This window comes from Dermacentor albipictus, chromosome 7 (genome assembly GCF_038994185.2).
Source record: "Dermacentor albipictus isolate Rhodes 1998 colony chromosome 7, USDA_Dalb.pri_finalv2, whole genome shotgun sequence".
NCBI lineage: Eukaryota > Metazoa > Arthropoda > Arachnida > Ixodida > Ixodidae > Dermacentor > Dermacentor albipictus.
The window spans coordinates 114618875-114643166 of record NC_091827.1 but is presented as its reverse complement, the minus strand read 5'-3'; the positions used below and the strand labels follow the sequence as shown (position 1 = coordinate 114643166).

General features: G+C 47.0%; 1 protein-coding gene across 1 annotated transcript; it reads left to right on the top strand.

The window, feature by feature from the left end:
* The first annotated feature begins 1853 nt into the window (after positions 1-1853).
* On the top strand, positions 1854-8026 carry LOC135918508 (uncharacterized). The gene is made up of 2 exons (XM_065452123.2): positions 1854-2455; positions 6782-8026. Exons 1-2 carry the CDS (start codon positions 2162-2164, stop codon positions 7886-7888), a joined length of 1401 nt encoding a protein of 466 aa, XP_065308195.1. The 5' UTR covers positions 1854-2161; the 3' UTR covers positions 7889-8026.
* The last annotated feature ends 16266 nt before the right edge of the window (positions 8027-24292 follow it).

The following is a 24292-nucleotide window of genomic DNA, read 5'->3' as shown; positions in this document are numbered from 1 at the left end:
TTAGAATCCAATATGAGTAGACAAGTAGCATTTTCTTCCGTCTCATAATTAATCAATAATTAATCCTTCATAATTAATGAAATGATCTTTTTAATACGAGTAGTTGAGTAATAGTGATATAAATTGTGATGAGGAGTGGCTTCGTCATCGGGTTAGTACCGGAATGTCGCTGGAGGGTCTAAATAGTGTGAAGCATTTACTTTAATTTTTCGGTTCCTAAAGCTCTGTTCGCGATTATATTGACGCCTTAGACCTTCTAGAGCATTGCTTTATCACTTTAACTTTACTTCATACTAACCTTTAGTGTCCCTTTAACTGCGGCTCTCGGTAGCCTCCGCCGCATCGCGAACCGCGCAAGAGGCCATGCTTCCGCCACAAAGCTCGCCGTTCATGCACTTCTCTCTTCCTCTCCTTCACAAGTCACTACACACGGCACGCGTTTCCAGGTAAACATTAGAATTACACATGCTCCATTTGCCGGGAAGCGTGAAGAGCAGTCAGGGATGTTCGAATTCTATCCCATTCCACTCTTAAAGGCGCAGCTTAAGCATCCTTCGAATTTTATGTCGAGTCACGGGCGCGGACGCAACAAGTCATATGTTTTTCTGTTTTCGACGCAGCGCCTTCGCGTGTCCAATCTTCGTCCTTTATTTCTCTTTATGAAAGGGGCGTTCTCTAGCAAAAAAGCGTGGCAGAAAAGGAGCTCTGTAGAAGGAGGCAACAAAGACGAGAACGAAACATTGGGGCTGCGATCGCAGATCGTTGTTCGGCGCCTTCGTTCGGTTAACGGCGCGCACGATTGGCCTACACCGCGCCGACGCCGCCAGCCGCGGAGCGTGGCCATGTTTTCGGTGACGTCAAAATGGCGACGTCAAATGACAACGTGCAACCGAGCACGCTGTTGGGAGTTGGGAGCAGTCATAGTTGGGAGTTGTCAAGTTGGGAGCAGTCATACGGTTATTACGAGACCCGCTTCGTATGGCGCGTTTGGTGGATTGGATTGGATCCAACCGGCGGCTACGACTGCTCAATAGCACGTTGGAATCCAATCCATAGTTTAATTCGAGAAAATGCCGCTTGCGTTGGGAACCTAGGTTGTTGCGCTGGCGTTGCTCGAGGAGGAAGGAGAGCGGGTGGCGGTGCAAAACGCGTTTGAAGAAATGGCAGAACCCAAATTCCGGCGTCGTTTTCGCTTCTCGAAACAAATAGTGTGTTGGTTGCACAGCGAAATCAACCCCATCGTCGGTGCCAGCAAGCCACTGGAATATTGTTGTTGATTCGTGAAAAGTGCGCCACTGTTCCCGTCGTTTCTGTTTTATTTTTCTCCTCGCTGTGTGCGACACCACCAAGCGACGACAGAGAGAAACTAATAGTTATAAATTGTAGTATTCACACGTACTACTATTTGAAAACGTGTCTGAGCTTGAGAAGAAAAAAAATACACTTTTAGATAAAGATTTCATTCATTGGTAAACGACAAACATTTCGTTCTGTAGTATACTGTGAGGAAGCAGACGGCAGACGAGGGCAGTAAACTGCCTGGGAGTTCACCGCTTGCCGATTGGCTGCTCTCTCCGCCTCGTTCTCAGAAATTTTGCATACTGCCACTTTGTGACGTCGCAGCAACCGAACAGAACGCGTATCGAACAAAGATCTTCGACAGCGCCCTTGATTTGCCTTACGTCATCGAAGTCGTCCCGTTCCAAGCCTCCACAGCACCAATCGTAGGAGGGGCACATCTACCTCGTTATCGCCGGCGCGCAAGGAGGAAGCGCGGAAACCTGCACGCTTGCCGTTACGGAGGAACGCGTATGCGCGCAGCAGTCGGTCTCGACGACAGGGTTGCGTTTCCGTACCCTGCATTATACAATGTGGCCGAGAGCACGTGACAACGGAACAAGCCCAATGTACTATATGCATCCGCTGCTACGGAATCAGCAGTAGATGTATGGAACGGCTGTCGCCGACGATAACGAAGCACTCGCCGCGTTTCGAAAGTGAAGGTTCCCCATTCTACGCGACAGTTCGTGCAGGGCTCCTTTTAGCTCTCGTTGACGCTGATCTGGGAAAAGTGTCTGACAAAGCCCAGCAGCGATAAGCTCGGTAAAGAAAGCCACCACGCTCTCGTGTGGGCGTAGGATTCGTGCCTGAAGACGCCGCCATGCCGGATCACGGACCGGGACGGGTGCACCGTTTTCGCGACCACGTCGTCGCCGGCGTCAACTGGCGACCGACGCGGTTCGTCGACGAGGTTCCCAGTTCACGTGTGTGCAGCCTCTGCCGTATGATCCCGAAACGGACGGTGCTGTTGCCGTGCGGTCACGCTCTGTGCCAATCTTGCCACGCAGGCAGTCTCGAAGAGAGCTTTCAGCAGTGTCCATTGGATCAAGTGCAATTCGAAGAAGCGGAATGCGGGGGTTATGAATTCCCTGCCAGAACAGCGAACACCGTGAAGGTGAGAAGGAAAGAAACAATTTCTGTTACTTTTTGAATGGGGGAGGGGGAAATTATGCATTAGTATTCGCAGAATTCCGCGGCGGCATATCTGCACGCCCAACGATTAGTGTCCCTTTTACTATCGCCGAACAGTAGTACACAAATTCACCCTGACTAAATTTTACTTTTTAGCGTCTATCACAACTAACAGAATAGAACAACACAAACTCACTCTAGGCTCATGCGAAATATTCTGTTGGAACTCAGTATCTTCTTATTTGTTAGTTATACAGATAAGAGAGAAATACAAAAAAGACAATACCTTGAAATTTGCGACGTCACACAGACATTTTGGGGTCGTCGTTTCTGCGCTAAATTCAAAGGCAAAGTGGTGATAATCACTTCAGTGATAATTCAGTGATAATTCAGTGATAGTTAATCGTATTCTATTCAAACATTATTCTTCTTGCCCTTGAAATTCGCACTGAAACACCATAAAACTAAGTTGGGTTCACCGCCACAAAAATTCACTATTTGTTCTTATAAAAGATGGTATTGTTTCCGAAAAACTATCATTTCTACAAATTTTTTTACTTTAGGACATTATTCCTCAACAGCAATCCCCCCCCCCCCCAACGCTCCGTCGCAACCGCCCTACACTGTAAAATAATTTACACGCTTGAAGGTGAAAAACGGTGTAAATGTGTCTCTAACTCACATCCGTCGAGTGTCCGTTATAGAAATAACACCCCAAGGGTGTAAGTTATAGACACAGTTACACCCTTTTTCACTTTTAAGGGTGTAAGTTATTTTACGGTGTATAACAGTTATCTTGTTCCGTCGTGGGTGACCGCATTTATTTAAGGAGCAAGTTAGCAAGCGAAAATGAGATGGCGGTGTAAACTGCACAAGAATGCTGCTGTCCCCGTAGATGAGTTGCGAGCTGCAAGAATATTTAAAGTGTGGGCGTATTTCTCCTCGATCCTCGCTTGCCAAGGCTGAATCTTGAGTGAGAGTAGCTGTCTTGCTATTTAGAAGCATAATTAAGTGATTCACTTTCACGTAGTACTCGTGCTTGATGCATCTTTTAAGTTTATTCAGCGGCAGATACTGCCGGTTGACGCATACACTGCTTCACACCGTAATTCATGTAAAGGTACAGTGCCGTCCACTCTTAAGGTTAACACGGCTCACCGTGGCCGCGCTCCGCGGGGCGCCAGTGCGTCCGGCGCGGCGCATGCGCACACGCACCTCGGGGAGGCGCTTCGCGTCGTCGGTTACAGCGCTGGAGTTCAGCCTTTGCTGCAAAGCACTCTTCGCTGGACCCACAGGTGACTGAGTGCTGAGGCGGCGTCACGGGAAGGCGCAGCTGGTTCCAGCTGGTTCGGTCTGCAGCTTGTGAACAGCCTGCTTAGTCAATATACATTACCAGAAACGAGCTTCTCGCCACATAAATCGCTCAGCGTGTTTTTTTATAAGTGATGAGGGTAAAAATACAGTCGTTTTTTCGCGCTCTTTATTTGGCTGGGGCTGTTTCATTTTACTCTCACAGCACTTGGTGTAGTGCATGCCGAGAAACCTATTAGGCGGGCTCTTCTTGGTTGGAGTCATCACGTGATGAGCCCAGCGCGCCGTTTCGCGCATGTCTTGATGCTCGAACGAATTCGCTTAATTGACTTAAGAAAACGACCGAAACCCGCAATAAATTTCGCAGAAAGTTAGAGAGCGATTTATCTATCACGCATCATCATGTTTGCCATGGATTTTACCATTAAGGAGGGCAATAATGTTACTTCGACAGCAACTAAGAAGTGATATCCGCTGCTTCGCGATTCGCTTATTTATACGTTAATGTCACTTGTAGGAGGGCATGGAGCGCTTTACGCGATGTAGAAAAGTACCCTCCCCGGCATAGCAACTGATTTGGCTTTACTCCCCCTTTTCATCTTTCTAGATCCTATATAAAAACAAAATTCATTTTTGTTGTCACAGTTTGGGCAAAATCACCGAAGCGGTGCCGGTCCTTTGACGGCTACTGACGCGAGAAGTCGCAATCTCATTTAGAGGAATCGTCGATCAATTATTTGATTACATTGATTAGGTGAAGTAATACATGTGGCGCCGACGTTTTTTTGGTTGTTCTTTTTTTTTCTCCTTGGAGTCGATGCACGCCGCATGCGAATGCTGTTTCTCTCCGTTTTGAATACGTAATTGGAGGGGAAAATCTATAATCTACGTGTCCGTTTTCTAGCTTAACTTACCTCTTGCCGGGTAATTAAGCCGTTATTCGCTTCTATTTCATTTCAGTACTTCCTCTGAATAGGCCATGTGCATATTCTCACTAGCATATAATAATTTGTTAATTGTGCGGTATGCGGTACGAAGCGACAAATTGCCTCTGCGTTACGCCATAGAGGTGGACATCGCATAAAATTGGAGAGTTGGAGGAATTGATTTCTTTCCTTTTTTTTCTTTTTTAGGGGGTAGGAGGGGGGCTGGGCAGAGTGGGTAAAACCCAAATGCAGACAAGCGATGCAGTTGCCGTCCTGGGGAAGTGGCCGGTCCGTGTGTTGGACGAACGCGGCCACGATAATGAAACCGGCAGTCATGAGGCCGGTCCGGTGTCGCCTGTCGACAGCATGCCGGTGGACGTCAAACGGGCTCGCCATTTGTAAAAGCCAAGCCAGATTGCTGTGGTCGGGCCAGTCTACCCTTTAACTGAGCATGGGCGTCAGCCCAATGTACCGCCGAGCCCTCCCCTCTCTATTTTTTTTTGCTTAGGTCATGGTATGCCCCATCTTAGCTTAATATGATGATGTGGTGTATTCAACGGCTACTCAACTGAGTGACTGGCCACTCACGAGTTAAAGATTCTGGGATGACTCGTCAAATCGAAAGACACCAGAGGTGTTTCCCTTAAACGCATTTCCCTCGACTTGCATGATGAATTGCATTTTGTTCGGTTACTCGTTGCCATGGCACTTCGGCGATAAAAACGCTGTCACAGTGCAGGATAATTTCATTTCCCCGGTGCACTTTCGGAAACTAGTCATGTCGCGGGTACCGGAAAAAAGAAAGATGACGCATTCTAGATCTCTGCCTAAAAAAAACTGGCTGTGGCTTAGCTAAGGTTAAGCCCAGGATGCGAAGCATACAAGCCTTTATTTTAACGCGACAGCGTTAAGGAGCTCGTGTCGCAGAAAATCCGGTGTCGTCGGCGTCGGCTCAGGCGTGCGGCGCTTGCTCAGGCGCACATTTCGTTGTCGCGCCGAACGCTGCGTTGCTCGACGCTCACCGCGTCCCATGTGGGGCGCGTAGTCGCTGCGCCGTAGCAAAGCCACCTAGAAACAGTCTCTGTAGCACGCCGCAACCTTCGCTTCTCATTCCAACGAGCAGCTCTGTCTCCAGGAGGCATCTCACCTCGTGAGTGTCTAGCAGAGGCAAGCGCAGCTGCTTATATACCGCCGCGACGCCGCGAGCGACGCCGCGAGTTGGAGCCCCGTTTCTCCTCTGTCGTGACGTCACGGTGTCACGTGGTATTGAAGGCGACACCGCCGCGCCTGAGGAGCTGGGTTGAGCTCTCGTAATATGCTTCGCATAAAACTCAGAGATGACATATCAGAGATGACAAAAAGGCCACTGAAAACTGTGAATAGGCACCCAGGCTTACACGAAGGATGGAAGAATTGCGGATCTTCTCCGTAAAGCTCGGCAAACAGTGACCACTGAAGCTGAATACATGAGCATTGTTGAGCAAGTGAGCAATACATGAGCAAATTAACAACAGCCTCAGGTTGGGCGACGTCTCTGACACGACTATCATGCGTCGCCTCTACGCCTCAGCCTAACAAAGAGCGCGAAAAAATTACTGTTTTTACCCTCATCACTTATAAAAAAACACGATAAATAATTTATGTGGCGAGAAGGTCGTTTCTGGTAATGTATATTGATTAAGCAGGCTGTTCACAAGCTGCAGACCGAACCAGCTGGAAAATGCTCCAGTCAGTGAAGTGCGCCTTCCCGCGACGCCGCCTCTGGCACTCAGTCACCTGTGTGTCCAGCGAAGCGTGCTGTACAGCAAAGCCAGAGCTCCAGCGCTGTAGCAGACGACGCGAAACGCCTCCCCGAGGTCCGTGTGCGCATGCGCCGCTTCGCTTCGATGCGCCGCCGCGCCGGACGCAATGGCACCCCGCGGAGCGCGGCCACGGTGAGCCGTGTTCACCCTAAGTGCGCGACACTGTACATTCTAAAAGTTCGGGACAGGGATACAACGGGCCTTTAGTAAAAACGTTTTGCCGTCCAAAAACTCGTAATGTGTGGCTTGTTTATTTTATTTCCTGTTAAGGTATACTGCTGGAACGAAGCGCACGGCTGCGAGTACACGGGCACCTTGGACCACATGCTGGAACACTACGAGAACGAGTGCACATTCCACACCATGGAGTGTTGGCGATGCGGCGAGGGAGTCAAGCACAGAGACCTGCCGATGCACTACGCGGCCGGATGCAGCGCCGGTGTTTCTACAACGATCTCGGAGTCCTCGCAACCTACAGCACTCACCCCTGCAGACGTGAACGCTGCCCTTGAAGACGTGAAGGCGATGTTGGGATGCCTCAACCACGACCAACTGCTGCCAGTCATTCAGAGTCAGTTCAATGACCTTAAAGAAGAAGTCAGAAACCAAGAAGCCAGGTTCGCTGAGATCACTCACGAGCTCGAAGCGTGCGAGCGCAACTTAAAGGCCGAGATGGATCAAATTGCCGCCACGATCTCATCGCCCATGTCGCACCAGCGGACATATCAGCAAAATCCATTGGAAGAAGCCAGCACGTCGAGGTCGCTGTCGTTGCACTCGGGACAGGATCTGATACTTCGAAAATTGGAAAACTTAGTCCACCTGGAACACTCCCTGAAAACTTCCGCGAAGCCTGATTTCGGCCGTGTCATTGTTCATTGTGAGGCCTTACCCGGTGCCTTTCAGCATTTGACCAGTACGCTGTCGACAACTGCGCACATTAATGAAATGCGGTTGTTCGGTTATATGTTGACCCTGGAAAACTGTGAGGAAATTATTAAGTGGCAGGGAAGGGATAAAAAGTTTGCTGAGATTACGGTGTGGCACATGAGGGACACCTACTTTACGATTGAAGTTTCGAAGTACGGCACTTCTGCATCTACACTCGTTGTGCAGATCGAGTTTAATGGGATGCTGGTGGACTCCAAGTGTTGGCCGCCCTTCTGGAGGGTAACATGCAATCAACGCTCGTTGGCTCCCGGTGCCAAGCGTTGTTACTGCAAGCGCCATGATCCCTCATTGCCGCACTTCCACCTCAAATTTACTGCAGACATTGCCTCGATGGAAAATGACGGCTACCTCCGAGACGGAAAGATGGCGTTCCATATCTTGCTCAGCGTTACAGATATGTACGGTGGGATCAGTGGAGCACCCTAACGTTCGTCATCGCAGAATGTGCACTGCACCGGTGAATCCTCCTCGCCACTTCACAAGATGTGTCACATGAGCTTAACGAATTTTCGATCTCGTTTCTAGTAAATAAAACGAGCTCTGCGACATCTGTTTTTTTTTTTTTTAATTTGCTATCCTTTCTAAGTGTCAACCAATTTTTCTTGACTTTACTGGCCGTTCATTTTGTTTACTTCTTGTGCTAATACAGTTTTTGTTCCTACATATTGTGCTCCTCGAGTGGTTTCTGACCTTATGGCGTTCACCCCGATACTTTTCTCTCGATTATTGCCGTGCGGCAGACGTGGGGGATGTCAGTAGACGCAATGCTTAAACTCTACATTCTAAGATATAGTCTACCTGTACTGACCAACACCTGCTAGACAAATATTCGTGTTCTGCAGGCAGCACAAGCTCAAGCACTCAGAGTCTGCCTTGGTTTGCCCAGATGCACATCAACAGAGGCAACTCTTGCGATTGCTCGGACCATCCAATGCGAACTCACATTACGGTGGAAGCCCTGAGAACGCACATCAGACATTTTGCACGTGCCACCTATCACCACCTTGCAGCACTACCTTCAGACAGGCACCAATCATCATTCTCTAAAACTATCATCAAATACAACGACAAACTTCCATCGGGCTTCACCGCTGCATCTAAACCATCGATACCCCCTTGGTGTCTTATCAGCCCCAGTCCGTCACAGTATACCAGGAATCGGGAAAAAGTCTGAACTGTCGTCGCCTGTGCTGAAACAACTGTCTCTGCTTCTTCTGCACGAGAGGTACGCGGACAGTGAACCCATTTATACTGATGGTTCCACAAACATCCAGTGTTCGTCCGGTGCTGTGGTTGTCCCAGCAAAAGCTATTACCATCAGCTTTAGGACTGACCACCCAACAACATCGACATCTCCTGAACTAGCTGCTCTTCGCGCTGCACTTCGTTTCGTCAATCGGGAGCGACCTCGACAATGGTCAATCTTCAGCGACTCAAAGGCAGCCCTACAATCTGTGCTATCAGCTCCGCGTCGCGGGTCATTCGAACAGCTCGTATTCGATATTAGATGCCTACTCCATACATCACAGGAGAAAGGATACCACGTCACGTTTCAGTGGCTGCCAAGTCACTGCGGCGTCACTGGAAATGAAGACGCCGATAATACCGCTGGGGCAGCTCTTCAAGACGCACAAGAAGAGGTCATACCGCTTTCACGATCCGACGCAGCTAGCAGACTTCGAGTGCTTGCACAGGAGATCACGCTATCTCTATGGTGCACACCAAACAGCCAGACCAACCAGAGCAACCGTCAATACCATCTGCCCTGTTTGATGCATCTCTATATGCCAACTGGACTCCGCCGAAGAGAGGCGACTCTGCTTTATCGCTTATGGCTAGGGGCGGCTTTCACGAAATCTTACTTCTTCCGCATTGGAATGGCCGACAACGCTCTCTGTAATGCCTGTCTTTGCGAGGAGACGATGGAACATATTATGTGCGACTGTCCTGAATATAATGTTCAGAGACAGTCCCTGGCATCTGTTCTAGCGCACCTTGACAGTAGACCATTGTCCCTCGACACGATTTTCACATGCCGCCGACAGAAGACATCGCAGGTGAAGGCGACAAAGGGACTACTTCGGTTTTTGAAAGAGACGGGATTGGACAAGCGGCTGTGAGAGTGATGTCACGTACCATGCCAGATTGATGGACTCCAACGGACGATGTGTGTGTGCTGTGCTATGTGCTCTCTCTCTCCCTCGCCCCCTTCCCCATCTTTATTTCCCCCAGCCCCCTCCCATGTGTAGAGTAGCAAACCGATTAAGCTAAACTGGTTAACCTCCCTACCTTTCCTTCTCCACTTTTTCCTTCCTTCCTTTCTTGCCGTGCGGCTGTTAAAGCGATTGATTTCAAGGCGACGTTCGTGCTTGATACTACGCTGTAGTAGCACGCGTTGTACCGTGTCCGAAATACGCGGCCAATGTTAATACACCGCAACGCATTTATTTATTTATTTATTTATTTATTTATTTATTTATTTATTTATTGTACCTTCAAGGCCAGAAGGCGTTGCAGAAGGGAGTGTCATATCCAGCTTTCCTGGACACGTAAAACCCCTCAATCTCCCAAAGTAGCGCCATTCACTTCCCTCCTCCTCCGCTCCGCGCGGCCTCGACGGTGGTGCCGCCGGTGGTGGGCCAGCCGTAGCAGACGACGGCTAACACGCTACGGGAGGAAATCCGCGGAAAAGTTCGTTCGAGTCCTGCGGAGCAGTTTTTTCAATCTACATCTTCCTTTGTCAGTCGGTAACTGGCCTTAAAAATGTCGTGTCGGATTTGCAGAAGAAATAGAGAAAAGCACCATTATTCAAGGCGCATTTAAGGCGTAAAGCGCGCGCACGTTGAAAGTTCGTGTTGCTGAAACACGACACAAGCACGCGGTGTGCTCAGACACGCGAGTAATTACCAGAGTTTCAGGTTTTGACAGCGTGAAAGTATGTGCACGTGGTTTCGTAGGTTAATTTACGTACCTGCAGGATGCTTTTGTTCGGCCGGCGCGTGAGAGATTCCGACTGTCTGCGGTCAGCAATGCCTGGCAGCAGGGCCGTTTCTGTTCCGCGCCTTTTACAGATGTACACGTAGCTCATGCACAGGTAGTGGTGGCCATGAGCAACGTTTTCACACATAGGCGGTATCGATAATTTGAACAACGTACCAGCATATGAAATCGTTATTTATTTATTACAGTGCAAATGGTTAGAATTTGATAGAAAAAAAAGAAGGAACTTGATGGGACAACTGGAAAGAGGTTCAGAAAATAATTATCCCCCTCCCCTCATTGGCACCAGCAACACTCTTGTTGAAGTGCTAATTTTATCTCTGTATACTACGTGCGTCTGTATTCTTTTGCGTTGTAAGTTTTCACAAGGAAGCAGTGTTGCGTTAACTGGAACAGTCAAGGCACACAAGACAGAAAAAAAGTTGATTCTTGGGTTTTACATCCCAACACCACGATCTCATAAGGCACGCCATAATGGGGGCTCCGGATTAATTTTTTTCCAGCCGGGGTTCTTTAACGCGCCCCCAATGCACTGGACACGGGCCCGTTTTGACACGGGCGTCAAAAGAAGAGGTTGGAGGAGCCGTGGCACTTACTTCACAAAGCCGCGCGTTCTTTGCCACTTGCTCGAAGTCAGCCCGCCCGATCTTGTGAATACACACTTCGTTTTGCGTTGTGCCCGGCGGATGGTAAAGCAAAAAGCTTTTGCCGTCACTGGGTCTGTTGTGGCAACCGTAGGCGCAGCAGCACGGCATGGCAATTAAGCACTCGGCCCTAACACATTGTATAAAACTACCGCGCTCCTTCAAACCGCCTGCCGTACTTTCGTCGCGTAGGCCCAAGAATGGGGGGTCGCAGCGCGCTGGAAAGAAAAGATAATCAAAAGCGCGGCGCCTGCTCTGCGCTGGAAAGAAAAAAATATACAAAAGCGCGGGGCACGCTTTCACGTGACACAGATTGGCCAATAGGGGAGCGGAGGAGGCTGGGGCGACAGGAGGGGTGGAGGAGGAAGCGCCTGGGTGAGCGGGGTGGCGGAAAGATCTAAGAATGGCGCTACTTTTGGAAAATTGAGGGGCTTTATGGACACGTACCAACTAGCGCCCCAAGCGGCCCCGGCACGAAGCTAGCGCGTTTTCAATGGAACGAGCGGGTTTTTCGCGAATAACAAAAGCTGCAGGTCGATTATCGAAAAACGCAGGCGACAGACGTGTTCTGGAAGACAATCCACACGATCCAAATGCAGTGATCACGCTATGGCACGTAAGAATTTTGTTCCCACAGCGGTTAAAGGTTTAGCAATGGAAGCCTATGGAAACGACGAAAATATGTACTCGATTTTCGAGGCACGAACGGTGCCTGTAATTAACCTACGACGTCTATCGTAATACGCAGTGCAGCGTATGTAGTTCGGAGACTCAGCGTTCGATTGATGCCTATCTCGACTCTCCGCACATGGCGCAACACTGTTCCCAAAAGCGTTTTTTTGTATCACTGTCGTGAAAATTCCCGTAGTCTCTATAAAAACATGAGCGTACCACTGGGCGAAGCCTCGGAAGCCGTAGTTGAGTGGTAGAATCGCGCGCACCTTTCGTCTCCCGTCGCGGTTGCCGCGGTTCGATTCTCGTTTCGCACTTTTTTTTTAGCCGCATACGGCCTAGTTTTCTAGTCTGTCACTAGATAGCAGAAACACAAAATCCAATATTTGCTTTCGGTTCTGGTTTTGCAGCGGCGCAGTTTCTTTTTTTTTTAGAAGCCGCATAGGACTTAGTTTTACAGTCTCCCACCAGATGGCAGAAACATAAAACTCATGGTTTGCTTTCGGTTCTGGTTTTCCAGTGGTTCTCTTGAAATATTATGTTTTCTATTTTTCCTTCCTAAAACATAGCAGTGTTGTGTTCATTAGTTAGGTCATCGCATTTATGAATATTTTATTCATTGGACATCATAACTAGAAGCTTGCGCATAGCTTTGAGTTATGCAAAAAAATAAAATACTTTGGTGCTTTGTAGCGTGGAACCTGGGAGAACAAAATGGCTATACTTATTGCGTTCTTCTGGAAGGTCCGTTTTCACGACTTTCGCCTGTCCTTAATGGCACATACTCCGAGCGAATCAGGTCCACCTGGGCCACAATGCCACCCGGTGGCCAGTGCCATTCCTATGCAACATTCGTGCGGAACAAAGGGTCTGTCGCTGCCCGAACGTTAACTATTTTTAAAGATTCATCCAAATAAGAAATGCACCAACTAGGAGAAGACGTGCAGCGTGTGGATTAATAGCTACTGTTAATGTGTTGCCTACAGCCAAGTGGTATGAATCTGTAGGTGTGCCCGTAAAAAATCCATTTGAATAAATGTCCCGTGCTGTGGCGGCCCCGGTCGCTCTACAGAGAAGCTAGCTTGGCTAGCCGTCAGTATTTAGGATCAACACATGGCGTCGCTCGTTCGGTGCAGTTGCTTTTAATGCGCAGCATTCGTTGGCGAGTACCCCAGCAATTTGGTAGCAAAATTGTGCAGAATCGTGTCTGTAACGCCAAAAAACTTGACGCATTTCCCATATGAATACATAGGTCTTCATAAAAAGGGTTGGGGTGGCCAACTTGAAATTGGAAGTGCCATCAGCATAAATTTGGGCGTGATACAGGGATGGGCCAAGCTGAATTTGGTAGTGATATGGGAGTGGCCCAACCTAAATTTGGGGTGAAATGGTAATGAGTCAAGCTGAATTTGAGCCTGACATGGGGGTGGCCCAACCTAAATTTGAGGTGATATATGGGTGGGTAAGCCTAAGTTTGGGGCAATATGGGGGGTGGGCCAGCCTGGATTTGGGGATGATACGGGGGTGGGAGAACCTAAATTTGGTGGGATATGGGTAGTGGGACACCCTAACCATGGGGGTGACATGGGGCTGGGCGAAGCTGAATCGGGGGTGTAATGCGGATGGGCTAACCTAAATGTGGGATTGATTTGCGGTGGGCCATCCTAAATTTTAGGTGATAGAGGGGTGGGCCAGGCTAAGTTTGGGGCTGATATGGGGGTGGGCCAACCTGGATTTGGGGATGATATGGGGGTGGGCCAACCTAAATTTGGGGTGACATTGGGACGGGCTAACCTAACCATGGGGGTGATGTGCGGCTGCACCAAGCTGAATTGGGGGGGGGGGGGGAGGGGTGATATATGGGTGGACTAACCTTAATTGGTGTGTGATTTGCTGTGGGCCATCCTAAATTTGAGGTGATCGAGGGGTGGGCCAGCGCTAGTTTGGGGCGGATATGGGGGTGGGGCAACCTCGATTTGCAGGTGGTATTGGAGTGGGCCAACCTAAATTTGGTGGTGTTGTGGAGGCAGCCCAATTTGTATTCGGGGGTGATATGGGGTTGGTCCTACCTAAATGTGGGGGCAATCTCGGGGTCGGCCAATCTGGATTTGGGGGCGATGTGGGGGTAGACCAGCCTCAATTTTGGGGTGCGCCGACTCGAAATTTGGACGTCGATTTATGGAAATTCGTGCGTGCATGCACCAACTTGAAAATTAGAGGTGGCCCAATTGAAATTTGGGATTGGGATTTGAGTTTAAGGCTGGGCGAAATGAAAATCGTGCGTGGCCGAATTTAAATTTGGGGGTGGGCCAATTTAAATTTGAGGGTGTGCCAACTTGAAATTTGGGGGTGAGCCTACTTAATGTTTGAGGTGGGCCAAATGAAATTTGGGGGCCTGTTTACGAATAGTTAGACAATACCAGCGGTGTTTCTGCATCTTTTTCATCATCGCAAAGTACGTACATTAATAATTGTAGCCAATACCCCTCAAAGTGAGCTAGCACTCGAGCCTTCCCAGCCCACTGAGCTAATAATGTCACAGGGGTGCTCTCATCGTGACGACTGCGACGTTCAATGTGGAGATCCACAAGAACAAATCGCAGACCGAGCTGACCATTTTCACACCAATCTCATCGTTAACACTACTCGTGCGTGCTAGACGCAACACAAGCTTACAACGATCATAATTCAACTTTCCATTGCACGCTAGTCGACACGCTCTCAGTGCACTATTTCGCCAATCATTGGATAGAGCCTTGCTGGATGTTTTACTGTCACGTTGCGTCATTTTTCACGAAGGCCGTCTCCCGAAAAGAGAATACATTTTTGAGATTGACGAGGCAAGCTAGTATATAACTCATACGAAGCAAATGTATAAACGGTTATAGTGATTTTTCAAAAATGAATATAAATAAAAAAGATTTCAGATGGTATTGTTTCCACCGGGCATGGCAACGAGTTTTTCCCGCCTGTCACAGTGCTTTGACCGAAAACCTAATCATTTTGCTCAAACGTGTTGCCCAATACTACATGTGCTAAATGTAGACAAGTGCGGTGCGTGGTTACAGCTTCAAAGCCAGTCTATCTTGTGTACGGTTGTTGATATTGTAGTAATGTGGCGTTTTCTTCTTTATAAGAGCACAAAAAGAAGAATATAACAGATGGTAGCTAAGCGCAAAGTAAATTGGAAGATCTGAAACCAGCAATTATTTTTAATTTGTGGGTTGGTCTTCTCCGCCGGTAGATCGCTGTCGGATCACTTTAAAGAATTTTGTTTGTGTGCAACTGCAGCAAAAACGAAAATACTACCATTTCATTGCCAGGACCTTTATGCCCTCCACACACACAAGAAGGACACCAGATAATTGGCAATATCAGTTCATAAACTGACATTGTTTTACTAGTTTCAGTGTAGCGTGGTGCCTGCGGACGGAGTATTTTCTTAGTATCAGTCCAGTGTTAGCAGTGAGAAGCAGTTCGGTCTACCATTCCCATGAGGGCATACTAGCCATTGTAGCGCGTTACTGTAGGACAAATTAAGTGCTAAAAACTTGGCGTGCCTTGTCCTTTCCGCAGGTCGTCCATCCATTCTGTTATGGTGACGATCAACGTTGTGTCCGTCAGGCCTCCTCCTCATTTTTAGCTTCACCATCGCGAGAGTGGACAGAGAAAGGAAGCTTTCTTCACAATCAGCCCCAGCGGGATTCTACCACTCGTAACTGCTGCAATTTGCATTCAGTGACTGGGCATGCTAAGCACATCCTTAGTTTCACAATGACTAGAGTACGCAGAAAAAGTAGAGCTTTGGTCGCTATCACTACCACGAACCCATGTCAATGCAGATATAAGTACGTGCAGGGACTGAGTATGCTAACCTCTCCGCTACCACCTGCTTCTACCACCTTAGATTTTCCAGGCATACCTGCTTCTTGTTTTCATCGCAGAAGCATGCAGGATAAACGCGGATAACTGAAAAATCTCAGTGCCCTTCAACTCTGTGAAGAAACATGACCTGCAAAGCTGTGTATGAGGGTCCCTTAATGGTGAACTGCACCTCCACCGTATGTCGGCCCCGCATTGCACTGTCTTCGGGATCGGCCCACGTATGGGAGTGCTTAACACCTGCTTCACCTTCACCGCGGGTCGGGCCGGTATTACGCTACCTTCAGAATTTGGCTCTATACGCGGATGCGATAGTAGAGAAAGTAGCCCTTAAGAGGAAGCTTTAGCTCTGGTGGTCCTATCTAAATAAATGTAAAAGGAGAATTCGTTTTTCTCGACAGCCACTGCATCTAATTTGACAAGGTTTGTTGCATTTAAAACAAGAACTTAAAATCTAGTGTCTGCTGGTTTCGAATTCTTGAATTAGGTCATCATTTGTTTATTCAAAATTGTCCGAAATTGCAAATTTTAAGAAAATGAAACCATCAAGTCTACAACTGTCTTTCGGCAAAGAAAACTGATATCAAAATTATGTACATTGCATCTAACAGCACATCTAAAGCAGACAAAATTGATATATTACGCATGAATCTTAAAAAATTTAGTAATATGGAAATACAGCTTTTCCACAACCCTTGTTCACAACGGAACGACTTCACGTAAGATATAAATCGGCATATTGGAATTGTCTAATGGATGCTGTTTACAGAACCGCGATATCAGTTCTTGATCTGGAGTTAATAATTTGTAAACTTCGTGCTTGTCTACTTTTCGCACTTTCGAATTGTTGAATATCTTTTACCAAAATTCAGGCCCTAAATAGAAATTCCGCTTCCAATAGTCACTAGAATTTACCTTTCTCTCCCGAATCCAACAAATTTCATTAAAATCCGTGCAGGGGTTATCTAAGAAAAGCGTTTCGGCGTTTTACATCTATTTGAATAGGCCAAGTCGGAGTAGGGCCCGTGTTAAAGCTTCCTCTTAACGACTTCGCTGTAAAAAAAAAAGAATAAAAAAAAATAAAAGAAAACAAAAACGCTGCGTCCATCAATATCGCCGGCTCAGATTTCGTCATGATGGCACCGTCCCCATCGGCACGGCTCCGTGAGCAGCTACCAAGCTGTTCACTTTCGTTATCTTCCTTCCCTCGGCGGCCGCGCAGTCGATGCCAGCGGCGTGCTAAATCTGCACCATCATTCCGTCATGCATCGCTTCTGCGACCAAGCAAGCTTTCGGCGGCACACGTACACTGCCGCATTGACACCAAAACTTTAAACTGCTTGCTTTCGAGAAAACAGCATGAATAAAAATGGAAGGTGACTATAAGGCCACGTGGAATATGTTCGCGGGGCCATACTATTGATGACAGCATCCCGAAAGGCTAGATGTGGTCAGGTTGACTTTACAGGTTTCGAAGGAATGACTGACGGTCTAGCTGCTTCATTATCACATAAACAGCGCTTGAAGTTGTTAGCGCAGTTTGTGTGTGGTTCCTCCTTTGTGTCCCGTCGTGAACTGCTGTTCTTTCTGTGGCTTTACAGATGTTCCTTTTCTGCGTCAGTTACGCCTTCCAAGAGTGTTTACTTGGAAAATTTTTGTTTGCATGGCTCTTACAGAAGCATGTTTAGTCGAAAGTTTTTCGATAGGCTGCATAATCTCGAGGACGGGCTCCAAACTTCTCATTTTCTTTAGCCACGTAAGAACCATTACTGAAAATTTAATTAACGTAGCTTTGTTAATTACGCAAACAACTTCTCAACTTGCTCTGCATCTAGAGATTACCAATCTGAACACTCGAATGATAAAATGATGTTAACATTGTTTGTATCATTTCAATAGTTTTGTTTCGTGCAGTTAAAAGCAGCCGGCATATTGATGGTGTTGTAGACTTCTTATAAAGTAAGTGTGAAAGCTTGGACAGGTTATCTTGGCACAAATAAACTTCATGAGCTTAAGCACATGTGCCCAACCTTGCACGACTGCCTTTACAACCGATTCTTATATATTATATAAGAAGCACCTCAGCGCTACGGTACATCCCACAAGGTGTGCGAAAACATTGTGTGCGCTCCCGATTAAGTGCCTGAGCGTTGGTGGCATCAGGCTCGGTTTCCTGGCATCATAAGGAATAAAAACTGCTGCCTGGAGGAAAGCATTGGGTACATTTTCAGTACTTTGTAACATATGGATCAGCCCGGATGTGCACGTTAGAACGAAAAGTACTGAAATATTAAGATGAGGCTTTCGCTGGATGTATTTTAGCTGTCTATAATGATAAGATCTAAAGAAAAAATACTGTGATTTTGTGACAAATAATGCTAACATGAAATATGAGCTCCGACACAGTAGCCGTGGTGGAACTGGCCCCTGGACTATTGGGATACATTGAACCACGATACGCTGGTTTGATAGTTCGCGCTTGAATTTCCTGTATGTCGGCGCCGATGTGCAGTGTTGGAGGCCCTTTTTAAACGACAAGCACTATTTTTCAGCTAATATTGAAAGCAACTGTATTCCTTTTTTTTTTGGGGGGGGGGGGGGGAGCTTTTTTTTAGCGTCTAACCACAGTTCCAAAGTTATCAGTTAGCTCAAGATGCGCCTGCATGTGTTTCTAATATCCAGTATGTTGTCGCGGATTCAATAGCGAAAGAGCGTTATCTTATCTGATTGCGCGCGTGAAGCGAATACTGGCCTGCATTCGCCGTCACATTCGAGGACCCGAGATTGCGCTCTAATGTACGAGCATTTCAGTCTGACGAACTGGCGCCTTGATCCGTAGATCGGAATCAGAGGAAGCACTTTGCGCGCAGCCATCGTTGCGCTTTGAGCGTTTTCTTTTCCAGCGCAAGCTCACCTTGTAATGAGTTATATTCGTGACTCACTCTTTGGAAGTGTTTTGTTCTTGACATCCCTACAATGTGAGAGTATAGAGGCGCTCCATCTTCATTGAGTGAATACTTGGAAACGGACTAGGCCTTTTCTTGCGTCTGCGTTTACGCACTTACCGCATCAATTTATTTTTTATAACCTAATTTAGGAGGCTGTAAACCACGGCAACCTTTTATTAACAGGACATTTTAATAACACAGAAAATATAAATGCTTATTAGTCGGCTTTCACCTCATGGTAAGGAATTTCAATAAAGATATCTTTATGATAATTAGGAGCCTATCCTCTTGACAACGTTTAATCTGAGTTCCTCTTTGCAAGCTGATACAGACTTGCAGGTGGTTCGTATCGGGGGCCCTCAAAATATGTCTAACCGTCAAACAAAGAGTTATTCCGAATGTTTAATTTCAGGACGGCGTGTTACCCTCCTGTCTTTCATTCCCGTTCGCAAACACGCATAAGACGAAAGTGCTGCATGAAGAGCGTCGTTAGTCAAAACCAACGAACTAGCGTAACTCACCTCGCTTATATCGCTGTCATTTAGGCTTAAATAAGAAATATATATATCTTATATCGACGCATCACGAATCGAAAAAGAGCTGTCCGTGACCAGCCCAGCTAGGTTTCTTTCATTTCGTACTTCGTAGTAGCGGCTAATAGTAGCTCACGAAGCAGAGCACTGAGTGTGGATATTGCATAGAAGGTGTTCTATATACTGTCTCGTCACCCACCGAAAATTGCCCGCCGTGCTACTGGCCATTCGTAGAAAATTGTATATGTGACGCCCAGCCATTTGCAACACCGCAACTTTGTTTTGCGATTGGAGAGTCCAGATGAGAGAGAGGGTGGTTATGTAGATAAAGACACGCTATTTTCTGCAGTAACATTGGAATGCATGAATGAATGCCTTCATTTATTGAGAAAAAAGAAGAGCAAGCATCAGTGGAAGCATGTCTCAGCAGATTGAGAAAGAAGCGGGGGACAAAGAGGAAAAGCTGGAGGTCGGGTGGCAGGCAAAGTCGCAGTTTAGGGGCGAGAGAATATAAGCAAGAGTTGGTGAAACCAGTTGAATTCTAGTGTAGATCTGTGATGTGGCGAGTAAATGATTGGAGTCACCGCCAAGCATCCGTCATTTACGGTAGTATAAGCACCCGCCGTTCTTGGTAACAAACGTTTACTGAAAACCAATCTTCGCAATTAATTATTCATCAGCCATACCTCGCCACGTATTTCTTAGTGGCAGGGTCAGTGGATTTCAACTACGCTGTCGCGACAAGTTACGACTATAACGTGACGCTTGCGGTTACGGTTGCCATACTCGTGACTCTTACTATTGCGCGAATACTATAAACATGGGTTTACTGCACAAGTTAGTGAACAGACATTCTAGAACCGCGTTTCTCACCTTACACACGCTCAACGCAAGCACCAATGCAGTATATTACGGTGCGCGTCCCTTCAAGACAAAGACGAAAACAAAAGAACGCGTTATAAGACAGGGTACCGACTTGGGCCTCGTGCCAAACATGTCCAAACCAACAATATTTATTTTATTTCAATAACCTAAAGGCCCAATGCGGGCATTACGTAGGGGGGGGGGGGGGACTCATCAAAGAAAACTTAACAATATACAACACAGAATATGAACGGCTGAAGAAAGGAATAAACAAGTTAATAAGTTAATAAACAAGTTAATAAGCCAGGTACAAGTTGACAGGGGAAAGAATGGTTAGGAACAGGTACTGAAATAATGCACATGTAGCAAAGCCCACAAAACAAAACAAAAGTCGCACCTTCAGAAGTTACAAAACATGTCATCTAATATTCCACGGAACGTTACGGCCCACACGCACACAATGAAAAAAAAAAACGAAAAAAAAAACGCATATCATTCTACAATGGAATTTTCTAAGCATGACCAAAGAGCTGTTTGAAATGATGATGCTCCAGCGATAGCCGCAATGCTAGAAGGAAGCGAATTCCACTCTTCAATAGCCAGGACCAAAAGTGAGTATTTGTATCGTTCTGTCCGAGCGAAAATGGGTTAGTTTTCTTCATGTGATCTACACAAGCCGGTGTGTACGGCACCGGGAGAAGATGTGAACTTGCAGATGGTGTGTTGCTGTGGTAGAGAGTATGGAAAAAAGATAAACGGCTGTGTTTTCTGCGCATGACCAGAGGCGGGAGACGGAGCGATATTTTCAGTATTGTTACACTTTGATACCGAGAGTAACGGAAACGGATGAATCGAGCAGCCTTGTTTTGTATAGATTTCAACATGTTAACAAGATAGGTATAATGACGGTTTCAGATCACGGATGCGTATTCTATCACAGGCCTGATTAGCATGTTGCATGCGTGTAGTTTTGTGTCCTGGTTGGCTTGGTGTAGTCGGCGTCTAAGAAGACCAAGTTTTTTTTAAGTGTTTGGTAGTAATCAGTTCTATATGAGTGCTAAAATAAATACGAGCTAAAATTTACACCGCGGTATTTTACCGACGCTGAAGTTTCAATGATAGTATTATTAAATGTGTGGGCATTAGGAATCGCCTTAGCAGTGGAACTTGAGATGTATAGTTGTGTCTGCGTTAATTACCATCTGCCCTACGGCACCAATGAGTTAGCTCATCAAGATCAGTCTGGAGAGCAATGATGTTAACAATCATGCCGTCGTTTCTATGCAAAGAGGTTATGTATTTAAACTTCTAGAGCGACCGTCCAATCCGCCACCTACGGGAGCGCTTGAAGCCGCCGGCGGCCATATTGTTAGAGGAAAAGGAGCACGGTTACAGTACGTGGCTGCAAGCACGCGCGACGCAACTGTGCTTGCGGTTCTGCGATGAAAAATCAAATGAGACCCCTTTAGGAAGTATATCAGTCCGGCATTGTGTGTCGCTGTTGTAAAAAAAAAAAGAATGTCATGGTGATGGGTGCCTTGTGTTCTGTGTAAAATATGTTGCGAGAACTGAAAAACAGTCGTTTCATGTTTTCTTCATTCAGTAACCTGCCGCGTGCATCGGCACTGTGATGCCCTTTCGTCGATACGTGGTGCCGGGCCGTATTGGCCATTTCTTAAAAACCACTATTTGTGTTAATGAGCGTTTTTTATTTAAACCTAGAAAACAAGAAAAATATTCAACGGTAGCTCTCATTTTTGTCCGGCGTTTCAGTTCTAGCTGAAAAGAGTTGGTGAAAGCAAATTTACAATAAAGCTAAGGCTACCCAACATCTGCACGAAGCCGCAAGCATATATACATGCGCTCCAATGAGGGTAACCTGCCAAAGTTAAAGTCATGCGTCACTGGCGGCTCAAGCAATCTTTACTTTTTTTTCGTTTCTGCATCCGTTTTTCCTGCGTCTGCGGCAAAAACGAGAAGTGGAAAGACAGATAAACGGAAATTGGTGGAGGCAGGTGGTAGCGTAATGGTTAGAGTGCCCATCTCCCAAATGCAAGATGCTGCATTTGGGAGATGGGCTCGAATCCCCGTGGTTTGTTTGGGAAGACAGCTTTCTGTGCACTCTGGTGACTGCGACGCTCAGAATTAGGCGGCAGCCTGACGACAACGGTCGCCGTCAACGTAACAGAATAAGCGGGCGTGCAAGGTCCCACTTAAAGCCGAAAGTACATTCAGAGGAGATCCGCTATACTCTTGTCGGCAAAAAAAAAAAGTGATGAGTAACGAGCGGTGTTGTTGAGCGACGCTGTAGACCTGTAATGTCACCATAGACAGGACCATGCTCCAATCCCGGTGCTCAGCGGAAATATACGTCGACAGCATTTCAACTAGCGTGTTATTGATACTTCATTAAGGTCGTTGCGTGTTTGTGTTGTGTCTTGCAGGAGCGAGTAGTATAGGAGATGACATTGGAGAGAAGGCGGTGAGCGAAGTCCGCGAAAGGTAATTGAGGATAGCCATATTGAACGTCGACGCCGTGTTGAAGAAAGCCTGCGACTTCGGTTGCTCAGCCGACAGAAAGGCTTGAGTGGTAGCATACCGCTGGGCGTATTTGGTAACCACAGCGATAGACACACACTTTGCGGATGTAAACAGAGGAAAGGCACGTAGTGAGTTGGCCGCCCGTTTCAAGCTCTGGTATAGCTTGAAAAATGAATGTGGAGAAGTATGACGCACCAAATAGTATATGCCAATCCAAATGAATAAGCGTGGTCATACTTGCGCGACATGCCACGGTGGCCTGCCACCAGGACATCATGAAGTTGCAGCGATGACAGTTTTCATTGGGTACTTGAGAATAAAAACGAGCACATCAGAGACGTCCGAGGGATGTTTCTACGGTATAAGAACACATCGCCTTCGCCCCCCCCCCCCCCCCCAAATAACTAAATCACGAATATAAGCTTACAAATAGGGGCATCGTAAGATCGAGCACTAGGGCGCTTGTTGATCTTGTTCAGGATGACGTCAGCGTTTCATTCAGCGTTTATTTCTGAGAAAATGAGTTGGACTTATGTTTATTTGCATCAAAATGGCGGGCCTAATCAGGCAAACATTGACAGCATTTCATTAGAGGGTGCCTGACTACTCTGTGGAGATAACGTTTAACAACGACAACAAACACCGAAAGCTTTGCTTACATCGATTCGCACATACGTGGGATACGCATAAGTTTGTGACTATCAATTTAGATGCTTCAGAATGGCGCTCATTAGCCCAACATTTCCATCCGCAGTGAGCAAAAGCGGCTGTCGTATCCACAGTAGAATTGATTTAAATGGCTTTAATCCCATGGACATATCGTCACCAACTTCCGTGGGAATGGAGTCGTCAAAATTGAATACAGGTGACAGGGAAATCAGGAGGTTGATGAACGGCAAGAAGGCGGAAGCTTGCACAAGACCTCAGGGATATAAAATGACTTTTTGAGCAGCTTGGTCAGGGGGCCATGCAATGGTTTCCGCGTCTATTAAAAATCCTCCAAAATATTACCAGAGGCCGACAAAAATGCGCGAATTTCGGGAAAGGTGAAACCGCTGGAAATTTCACGACAGCCTTAGCCTAAATATAGAAGATGACTTAAAAATAAGAAACCATAACGTTGACAGGGTGGCCAAATTCTGGCACAAATGAATCGGCTGTTGAAGCAGTTCAGCTGAAACGCAATGGTGCGAAATAAGGCGAGAATGTCGGCAATTGTTGAAGAAAGGTCAAGTAGGTCCTGTGGCCGACGCCAGCGCTCGGCAGCTGTAAAACGACTGCACGTATTAGCGAGATGCCTAGTCGTCAGTAATTACAGTATGATTCGGGTCTGAAATATTGGACGCGGACTCCATCACATTGAATACAGTGCATTCTTGGACAGATGGTACCCATTCTCTCGCAATGAGGATGGGAACAAATTGTCTCACGTGCCAGCTGTCACCTTCCTCCTACTGCCAACATTCCTTTCCCTCCGTAGTTGCTTAGCTTTTATTGGGTTCGGCTGCTAATCACGAGGTCTCGGGATCGAATCCCAACCACGGCAGCCGTATTTAAATTGGTGTGAAATGCGAAAACCCGCCTACTTAGGGTTAGGCGCACGTTAAAAATCCCAAGTGGTCTAAATTATTCCCGAATCCTCCACTACGGCATGCCTCATAATGAAATTGTGGTTTTGGCAAGTAAAACCTCATAATGCGTTATGCACCATTCGTTAAGGATGTCCTGGGCAGTCGCACAACTCTT

Bases quoted from the DNA above. Each gene is read 5' to 3' on its own strand.
- LOC135918508 (XM_065452123.2), top strand. From the start codon at position 2,162: ATGCCGGATCACGGACCGGGACGGGTGCACCGTTTTCGCGACCACGTC. The intron at 2,456-6,781 runs GTGAGAAGGAAA...TTTCCTGTTAAG, and splicing joins GAACAGCGAACACCGTGAAG to GTATACTGCTGGAACGAAGC.